The 11,138-nt window shown below is 42.5% G+C and overlaps 1 protein-coding gene across 1 annotated transcript; it reads left to right on the top strand.

The window, feature by feature from the left end:
- Window positions 1-8,766: 8,766 nt before the first annotated feature.
- On the top strand, window positions 8,767-10,466 carry ankrd63 (ankyrin repeat domain 63). The gene has a single exon (XM_087779946.1). It carries the CDS (start codon window positions 8,818-8,820, stop codon window positions 10,276-10,278), a length of 1,461 nt encoding a protein of 486 aa, XP_087636072.1. The 5' UTR covers window positions 8,767-8,817; the 3' UTR covers window positions 10,279-10,466.
- Window positions 10,467-11,138: the final 672 nt, after the last annotated feature.

Here is an 11,138-nt window from a genome sequence, read left to right as displayed (position 1 = left end):
ACGCCAGGGTCTGCTGGACCAGCACGGGTTTGTTTGTCCAGCAGATGACTTGAAAACAACTGTGGAGGCCGGACGTGGACGACTTCAGGGGCGCAAGGGGGGGCTGAGATAATTGGGAGGGATGGTAGGATGACAAGTTATACCTATTTTATTCCCTGTTTTCAGAATATAAACTGCACTTAAAATGTTGCGCCTCATAATCTGTTGAGATTTATGAATTAAATATTGTTTTATTTACCAACATCAAACCGATTTTATGATTTTAGGCTCATAGTATTTCCCTTGAGGCTCAGTAGTATTACTCTGCAAGGCTTCATGGTATTTATCCCTGTGGCTCCATAGTATGACTCTAAGAGGCTCTGTAGTATTACTACGAGAGGCTCCCTAGTATTTCTATGAGAGGCTCCCTATTATTACTACAAGAGGCTTTCTAGTATTACTATGAGATGCTCCCTAGTACTACCACAACAGGCTCCCTATTATTACTACAACAGGCTTCCTAGTATTACTACAAGATGCTCTGTAGTATAACTACAAGAGGCTTCCTAGTATTAGTATAAGAGGCTCACTAGTATTACTACGAGAGGCTACGTTATATTACTACGAGAGGCTCTCTAGTATTTCTATGAAAGGCTCCCTAGTATTACTACGAGAGGCTCCGTAATATTACTACGAGAGTCCCTAGTACTACTAGAGGCTCCGTAATATTACTACGAGAGTCCCTAGTATTACTATGAGATGCTCCCTAGTATTACTATGAGATGCTCCCTATTATTACTACAACAGGCTTCCTAGTATTACTACAAGATGCTCTGTAGTATAACTACAAGAGGCTTCCTAGTATTAGTACAAGAGGCTCCCTAGTATTTCTACGAGAGGCACCCTAGTATTACTACGAGAGGCTCACTAGTATTACTACGAGAGGCTCCCTAGTATTACTACGAGAGGCTCACAAGTATTACTACGAGAGGCTCCCTATTATTACTACAACAGGCTTCCTAGTATTACTACACGATGCTCTGTAGTATAACTACAAGAGGCTTCCTAGTAATAGTACAAGAGGCTCACTAGTATTACTACGAGAGGCTACGTTACTGTATATTACTACGAGAGTCCCCATTATTACTACGAGAGGCTCTCTAGTATTTCTATGAAAGGCTCCCTAGTATTACTACGAGAGGCTCGGTAATATTACTACGAGAGTCCCTAGTATTACTACGAGAGGCTCCGTAATATTACTACGAGAGTCCCTAGTATTACTACGAGAGGCTCCGTAATATTACTGTATGTAGTATTACTCTATGAGGCTCCGTTGGGATCTGTATATTATTACTCTGTCTCAAAGTATTTCTCCATCAGGTTTTCATCCAAGACTATCAGTCACACAGTAGAATAAAGTCCACATTATTATCTGGTGCACCTTATAGTTACGATACTAAAACAAACAAACCGTCTTTATCTTCAGATTCTCAACTTGAACTTAAACACACCACCTGTGATGATGATCTTCCAATAGAATCCAGCTTCTCTGAGCGTGTGAGACGGTTTGTTCCGGAGAAACAGATTCTGGACTTGAGATCAGTTGTGTTTCGGACAGAAAAAGTAAAAGTACGATCTGTAGACCATCTTCCCTGTGACTGACTTCACTCCCACACGCCGCCCACAGCCTGCTCACGCCACCTGCTGACATCCTCCTGCGCTCCTGCATGTCTGCGGAGGACGAATGTCTTCCACTATCAAGTGTATCAGAGCCTTCACAACTTTATTTGACTGAAATTATGTTGTTTTTTGGGATTAATTGAATGATATCATTTGTATATGAAGGTTGAATTAATGCTTTATATCATTTAATAATTTAAAAAATATTCTAAATATTTTAAATTGGTAGCCTTTTAAATTCAATATAAGATGTTGGTATATCAGTGCCTCCTGACAGAAGCAAACGAGTACCGAGCTACTGGATCGTGCACTTCTAAGACACTGTCTGTCTGTCTGTCTGTCTGTCTGTCTGTCTGTCTGTCTGTCTGTCTGTCTGTCTGTCTGTCTGTCTGTCTGTCTGTCTGTCTGTCTGTCTGTCTGTCCGTCTATCCGTCTATCTATCCGTCCATCCATCCATCCATCCGTCCATCCATCCGTCCATCCATCCGTCCATCCATCCATCCATCCATCCATCCGTCCATCCATCCATCCTTCCATCCATCCATCCGTCCGTCCGTCCGTCCATCCATCCATCCATCCATCCATCCATCCATCCATCCATCCATCCATCCATCCATCCATCCATCCATCCATCCATCATCCATCCCTCCATCCATCCGCATCCATAAGTCATCCGCAGCTCAAGGTACAATGATAAACTGAGTACAAGAGGATACAGTTGACTCCAGGAGCTTTTAAAGCTACTTAAAAAAATAATAATACAGATTCTAGATTTCAATACAGAAATTATTAAATTCAATTACATTAAGAAAAGAAATAAAAGCTTAAACAACAAATGTAAATAAAATAAATTCAACAATTAAATACTGATATTCGTCCATATTTCTCCTGCATCATACTGTGACCCGTTGAAACTGGACGAGCAGGTCAGAAAGTCAGTGACCTTCAAGCTGAAAACGTTGAGCTAAGAAGCTAAAAATGAAGGCAAAGCGTTTAAAAACCTGCTAAAAGACAAACACACAAAAGAAGCGTCATGTTTTTACCACCAGGCTGCGATGGACCACCAGAGATGAGAGAGTCGTCGCCGTCACTCACCATCTCCTCGTGCCACACTTTCACCTGGTGAGTCATTTTTTTTTTACTCAAAGTTGTGTTCGCTCTGAAACCGCTGGTGGCTGAAAAAGAAAAGGTTCGGTCGTGAGTCAGACGCTGAGCAACGTGAGCGTGTGTGGGAGAACATCCAGCGTCTGAAGAACATCTTCCTTCCTTTACGATATTTATTGAAATGTTTTGTTTTTAAATATTGAACTTGTTGTTTTTTTATAATTAAATTCAACTTTTTGTATTATAAATTCGAATTTGTTTTAATTAAATAATACATTCAATAATTTGTATATTGAAGGATTGCATTTGTTTTAAAATAATAACATTTAAAAAATATATTTTCAGTGCGCCAGCTCTGCCATCAGAAGCAATCAGGGTAAATTGTCTTACTTATTTTAATTAACTCATCCAGAGCTGGGATTGAACCCGCAACCTCTCAGACTGTGAGCAACCACTCTACCATCCGAGCCAAAATATAGTCATATCAGTTTTATTTGGGACATAATTGAGCAAAAAGTAGATTTGTCGAGCACCAAATCTGTGTTGCTTTTCAATCTAAGTTGCTAACGTTTATGTCAGAACAGGTGCCTACAGAATATATAAATAAGAAGTACTTACTTACTGACTATAGGGTAGTAATAAATATTGGAACTGTTACAATCTCTCTTACAATTATGTTTGAAAGGTCAGAAAACATTCTGAAGAAGTTATCATGGGGGTGAGAATGGTTCCCTGGGGAACCCCGGTTTTACCCAACATTTCCTCAGCGCATTATATTTTTTTATATTTTTTTCAAACAGATGTTTTTAATGTAAGTACAATAGTTAAATAATAATAAAAAAAAGAAATCGAAAATTATATGTTATTAATTAAATGTGGGTATAACAGTTTCGATTAATTTTAATCATAAAAACTAAGGATTAAACCCACCAAATACCCACTGGTATCAAAAAGGAAGATCAATCCTATGATGGTCTAAAGTTAGTAGAAAGTCAAAATGGCAGGTTAAAATTATGTCTTTTTCTCTGGTCCAAAAATGCACCTCAGAGCGTCACTTCCAGAGGCAGAATGAGTCTTTAAACAGGATTTCTTTTGGAAAGTCTTAAAGGGTTAAAGGTCACAGAACAAGGTCCAGGATTGAGGAGCTCGGTCGACACATCTGCTCCTGGATTTATTGAGCTGTCACTGAGCGACGGTGCAGAGAGCCGCCGTCAGCCGTGAGATGGAGAGGAAGCTACTTTCTTCCACATCAGCGAGGCTCTGCTCTCGCCGCTGATGGATTCTGGGGGACACAGGTGGTTGATGGGTAACAGGAAGCACATCATTCATGTCTTCCAGGTTTTACTGACGAGTCTCGGCCGGCCCGCGTGGCTCCTTTCGTCTCTCTCCATCAACCCGAGTCCTGGCTCGTCCTCGCTCGGCCCGGCTAGCCAGGGAACCATCTGGCTTGTGAGGTCGGTTTGTCTCTTCTTGCTACTTTTGTTTCTTTCGCAAAATATAATCTATAATTCAAATATTTCTATAAATAAACTGTTGTTTTTTATTTTTTATTTAAGGTTGTTCATAACTCATCTCTCTATCTCACCTCGTGAGACTTTGACTATTTTGGCCAAATTACAGAAAACACAAAAAATACTACCAGATGTATGAAAAAGATCACTAGACAGATTGTTATGTGGTCACGTGACAAAGTACGTCATATGTAGCCGTGTGTATTTACTACGATACGTATCACGATACAGGAGCTAGGATACCATATATCGCGATACTGTAAGGACAAGGGTATATTTGTAGTATTGTCAAGTACTTGACTCTGTCTGGTGTAGCGCAATTTACAGACACGTGACGAAGTCGTAACTACTTTCATTTTTTTTTAAACCAAAATATGTCCAAACATCAGCTTTAAAAGCTGCTGGAGTCCACTGTATCCTCTTGTCCTCAGTTAATCATTGTACCTTGAGCAGGGCGGTTGACATAATGAATGCTGCCATCTAGAGGCCGGATGTTAAACTGCAACACAAAAATATACAAACCTTTTGAATGTTTGCATGTCAACTGTAAATAAAATAATTGAAAAAATATTTTAAACATACTTTATTGAACTGTTAACCATTAAAGATATAGCAAATAAAAATAATAAAATTGTTACAGTTCTGTGATATATTGATACAGTATCAAGGGATAAATATTTTACGACATATTGCCGTATAGATATGACGTGAAGTTGCGATTAAAGCATGTATTAACATCCAAACATCCAAAAAACATTGTATACTATATATTTTGGGGAATTCAGTGTGTTTTACATCAAGTTATGATGGTCAAAACACTACAGCTGCGTTACGATGTTGATGTGAAAAAAATGATCTTCTGACCCCAATATCGCCGTGTAAACCGTTCGCCCTCAGCTGCACCAGAACTCGTCTCTGATTCCGGGTTGTCAAAGATGTCCACGAATAGACAGCCGCACATTTAAAGCGGAAAGAAGCCGCCCACACACCCGAGTCAGCGAAGCGCTAATTGATGAGCAGACCCCGATAACACATCTGCGGACCCTCGTGATCGGCGGCTTCTGCGGCTCCGTCAAGGTCGCGGTTGCTCGTCTTTGAATTCGAGATGATAACTCGGAGCAGTGGGGACGCTTTTAGGGGTCGTTTAGAAGGCGTCTGTGGGGTACCATGACATGGCGTTCGACAGCCACGTTGACCTTTGGCGACCCGGGGTCGTACGAACGTGCGAGCGGTTTGACACGTCACCAGCTGCTGCCTCTTTTTCCCGGCGGTTCTTATGTCAACCTCGTGACATAAAGTCACTTATCTCGATTCATTTGAAGTCTCCTTGAGTGTCGCCGTGGACCTCGACAAGTCTTCATGTAACAGATACTTTCAGGAAAAGTGATACAATCAGGGTTCATCTTTCGAGTCCAGATAATAACGTCAAGAAACAATGTTCGGTCAAAACAGGAAAGTTGAATCCGCCGAGGATCCGCGGGCATGTCGAGTCATTGAGAAAAAATAAAAACACTTTCATCCAGGTATACCCCGGACTACCGCTATCCAGAGAGACTTGTTGATTTTAATGGAAGTGCGTCACCCCCCCTGGTGGCTAATTAAAACACCGACGGCCGCGGGTAGCACCTGAACTTGACACGGACTTTAATTTCTAATCAGGGATTCAAACCAGCGCCCGCCGGCGGCTCGGCTGCCGTGAATAGAGATGGTCTGTTTACCCGCGACGCTCCGGCTTTACCGCATGAACGGGACCAATTAGTGGGTCTCACGGCGCCGGCTCATTCATCGGCGGAATATTTCCTCCACATTTCATTCATTTATCAGTCTGCCTATTTTTAACGCCAGCAAATAGACTGGCACCAGCGTCTCTGAGAGGGTTCGACTTTTTTTTCCTTTTTTTTTTTTACCGAGCACCTTTCAGCACCACAATTTGATTCTGATGACTTTAAGTGTGGATATTTTTCTTTCTGAAGTCCAGACAGAAATCTATTTTTGGACCTTAAGTCTAAAAAGGGAGGGTGCGATAATAGGACGCCTGGTGACCTGCAATTTGGGCTTTTTTTTGTTGTGTTGGCAAAGACGTATTGTGTAGTGAAGTCCAGGCTCTGTAGAATTTGTGTTGCTCACTCGAAATTGCTCCTATTTTCGCACTCTCTAGTAATGCTAACTGTTAGTGGACGTCTTCCAATCTCAAATCCAGTCTCAAATCGCACATTCTCTAAGTGCACTGCTTTACAGTATACAAGTATACTTGCGCACAAATGTTGACAGGGTAGTATATATTTTAACTGTGTATTTTTTTAAATTGTTAAACCTCTTTTTGACCCTGGTCTAGAAAGGTGCTTTAATAATAACTATTACTTACTTATTTACTTACTACTTTTTAACGCTGACCGCAACCAGCCGTTGGAACACTACTGCCGACACTTTTCGCCAATTGAAACAAGTTATTTAGTTGTGTTTGATTATGTTATTATTGTTGTTGTGTTGTTTTTTGAGATTTACGCCGGTATCTGCTCGAAAGACGCGTCGACAGTGACGTATCTTCCGTTTAGCTACGTCACTAAGATGGCGGCCGTCGAGGGTGTCCATCGATCCACACTCAATGTGCACTACATGCTCATCGGGACGCACTTGTGCACTCAAAATATTAAGTGTAAGTGCAGAAGTGCGCGGTTTGGAACACCCCCCCAGCACATGACTTCAGATTCCTGTCACATACACATGGACTGGCTTATAATGCTAACTGTTAGCGGCCATTTTCTAATAGACAGCAGCGCATCAACTCCAATTCCAATGACATAAACACAGTCTTGCTAAAGATGCTAAACGTTTATAGCCATCTTCCAAAGATGCCCTATGTCTACTCCTATTACATACAGACAGACTGGCTAACAATGCTAACTGTTAGCATCCATCTATCAATACTTGCGAGGCAAACAAAGATGGATATTTTTATTTAAGTTGAAAATGTAGTTTATTTTAACTGAAACAACAACAATGTCCCTAGGCAATATGTTGATGCAATGATTATACAAATAATAATCCAATTACCTTTAAGAAAAGTGTGTTATTGATGAAAAACAACGCTGAAGAACCATCTTTCTTTTTCTGAAATATAAAAGGTAACACAAATAAATAAGCTTTGTTGATTGAAGATCACAAAAACACACATCTTGCTCTTGTTGACAAACTTTAATTTAGTTCATAAAAAGGTCACCGGTAAACAGAAAGTTGCGCGACAGTGAGAGTTGCTGTCAACAAACTGCTCTTCTCTGCTTTTCACACCCGAAAAACCAACGAAACTAGAAGCGATGTTGACTCGAGCAGACAGACGAGTCGGCGACAAACATGTGACTCATCGGGTCTCAAAGATACGGCGGCGATCGTGATCCCAAAACACACAACTCCGGCCGCTTCGGCGTATGTTTACTTTTAGTCACTCGGTCCCTACTCTTAATTACTCCGGTCGTGGGGGCAGCGATCCAAACAAAGAGGCCCAGACTTCCTGCTCCGCAGATAAATGATCCTCATATCATGAGTCTCTCATTCCAATCGGTGTTCAAGGTTGTCAACCAGAAATCACTCCTTATCATTATTTGGTGATTAAAGAGCTGAGCCAAAAGGCAAAGGTTGCGTTAAAGGTTGTAGGTTATAGGTTCAGTCATTTTCCTACTCAATTATCGTGAAAAAGATCACAGATACACCAGTAGAATTATTTTAACACTTATTTAATGTGCACAAAAATGTGTCACTACCATTTGGCCAACATCTATAAAACTGTTTTTGTCTGTTGTATTTATATATAATTGTAAAAAACGTTTTATTTTAAATGTCTGATGAAGGACCAACTGGTCCAATGGGCAGTTTACACACCTTGTATCTTAGATCAATACACTATGTTTTCTTTGAATGTGTTCAATTCTGACAAACACACACACACACGACTGTTTACCACATGAATGTCTTATTTCCATTTCAACCGACCGACATTAAAAGGAGACGCGACCTTGTTTTGAAAGCTAGAACACAAAATCCTTTCAAAAAGGAATTAGACTTCAAAACCATCTCGTGTTTTTTTTTTTTGTTCACGTGTGTGAGACCTTGTGAGAGAGAATGAGTTGTTGCACCCTGCAGGCAGATTCGGAGGTGAGCGTGTTCAACATTATAAATGTATATTGTGAGAATAAAAACCACTGCATGCAACTGTAGTAACGTGGATTCAGAAGCATCTTATCACTTTTGTTATCCGAGCTAAATTGTGTGTTAGAAACTGTTTGATTTGCATCTTGAATTCTGAGGTGAACTTGAACACGAGCATGTTTATCTTCTGGAGAGTGCTCTTGCTGAATGGATGCTGCCATGGCATAATGGTGCTCAGACGTTTGTTTCCGTGGTAACGTAGGGGAGGGCTCGTGGAGAGGGCGGTATAAAAACACACCGGCGGCTTCTCTCTGGGTCTTTGACTGAGGTGCACGCAGGCTTGCTCGGACACGCTCTGAAGAACTTCCAACTGGGCCGTCCCTTCGCTTCCTGCTCCGAGATGATGCGACCCAAAGATCTACGGCAGGGATCCGGCACCAAGACCTTCCTGGACGCCATGAACGGCGGGAAAGTTCACCTGGCGCGCTTCATCCTGGACGCCCTGGACGGGCGCATCATCAACTCCAAGACGGAAAACAGCCGGACGCCGCTCATGTACGCCGTCTGCCTGCAGGACTCCGGGACCAGGTCCAAGTTCACGCAGCTGCTCCTGGAGAAGGGCGCGAAAGTGAACTGCCAGGACGACGACGGACGCACCGCTCTGAGTCTCGCCTGCGAGCTCGGTCATCTTGAAGTCGTGAAGATTCTGGTCCAGTTCAACGCCGACCCCGAGGTGTCGGACGCGTGGGGGAACAGCGCGCTCATGTACGCCGCCTTCTCCGGGCACAACCATATCCTGGAGTTCCTGGTGAGAGCTTTCAAAAGACTTGGCCTGAGGATGGACAGAACCAACAACAGCGGCCACTCCGCCATCGAGGTGGCACACTTCTTCGGGCACAGCCGGTGCGTCCAGATTCTGAACTTTCCCAACAAAAGGTTGTCGGGTTCAGATGACCCGCTTTCGAACAGACTCCCCAGACACATCCTGGAGAGGTTCTCCAAGCAGTCGGGCAACAATGCGGAGCAGCTGCCAGATGTTTTCCAGAGAGATCTGAAGCTCGGGGACGGCGGCGGGTCGAGGAACCAGGTCACGAGAAGTCCATCCGGGGAGGAAAACCACCGGCACAGTTGGGCTCTGCTCTCGGCGGAGAAAAGTACCCCCGACACGAATCACAGCGGCCACTTCGCAACCGTGCAAAACTCGCAAGAGCATCAAGCACTCAAACCACAGAAGGAGGTCACCAGACCGCCCCCAGAAAGTCTGCCCGTCCTGGGGAAGGCGAAGTCCTTTAACCTGGAGCTCTTGAGCAAAAGGAAACAGTCGTACCAGGGAGACATTCTCGACGTGTCAAGCAACAGGTTAAAGCGAGCGTCGCTCCAGGAGGAGAGGTTTCTGATCGACATGGGGGGACAGGGGAGCCTGAGGAGCCTCACAAGTGACCCCAACAAGTTTGTCACGCAGCCCAAGCCTCCTCTCAATAGCAAAAGTCAGCCCGCGAGAGCCCTCGAGGGGAAAGAAGAGGTTATCGACGTGACTGCGGTCATGAGGAGGGGAAGCTGCGCCCCCACAGGGAGACCCAACAAGCGCCTCTTCGCCCGAGCAGAGATGGATCCAGGGAAGCTCCCCGGACAGACGCCGGCGTACGTCAACCTGGGGACCAGACTCCTCCGTCGGTTCACGGCGCCGGACTTCATGAGGATGGTTATCGACTGCTCCTCCGGACCCCCGGGCAGCAGGGGTCGCATGGCTCGCTCGGAGACCTTCCCGCTGTCGCAGACGGACCTGCAGCCGAGCGTGGACAGCATCAGCGCCGTGAGGTGCGAGTTCGAGAGCTGCTCGTCTCAGTCCACCCTCGACTAGAGCTTGACTCACATCAGCGACGTCTGCTGTATATTTGTATACATTTCCTAAAATATTTACTATTTATAATACTGACTGCTGCATACATTTTTTTGAATTGATCAGATTTATAAAAGGAATATTTGCTATCGCTTCTGTATTAAAACAAATAAAAGATCATGAGTGTGTGTTGCTGAAGAACATGTGTATTTAAGTGGCTAATAAAGGAAGTGAAAAATGTGTCATGACTGACATTCTGGTTCACAATACAACAAACACAACTTTAAAACAATGCTATTATAAGCTTAGACAGCCAGCTAACTTTCAATGCCAATTTATCATTGTTTCTAGCTAGGTGGCTAATCCTATTTATTTTAACAGTTTGACTAGCTTAAGAAAGCTGTGCCACAATTAACTATTTACTCACTATTTAAGATGTAATAGATCTTCATTTTCTTTTCCCCTCAAGTGTATTTAAATTAACTATTTTCCTACATTTCCTGCTTGCAAACCATTGCAAACATCGATTCCTGTTTACATTACGAACAATATACTGTATATAACAATAAAGATGAGTTATAAATAAAAAGAATATATCTATATATATATATATATATATATATATATATATTTCACATTTTATTTATATACTCTAATACATTTTCTTGCAGTAATTAAGGTAAAGTATTTTTTTACTTTGCATATTTTATAGAAAGAAAAGAAATGAACAGTGAGTAAATTTGATGGTCAAATATTACCTTTAGCAACATGCTATGTTTTGTTCAAAAACACTCAAAAAGGTTTTAAATGTCCAGTTCAACCTGTTTCCATGTACATATGACATAAAATAATATGAATAGTAAATATATATATATATATAT

This window comes from Callionymus lyra, chromosome 18, assembly GCF_982586985.1.
Source record: "Callionymus lyra chromosome 18, fCalLyr1.hap1.1, whole genome shotgun sequence".
In the NCBI taxonomy this organism is placed as follows: domain Eukaryota; kingdom Metazoa; phylum Chordata; class Actinopteri; order Syngnathiformes; family Callionymidae; genus Callionymus; species Callionymus lyra.
This window is presented reverse-complemented; position numbering and strand designations above follow the sequence as displayed.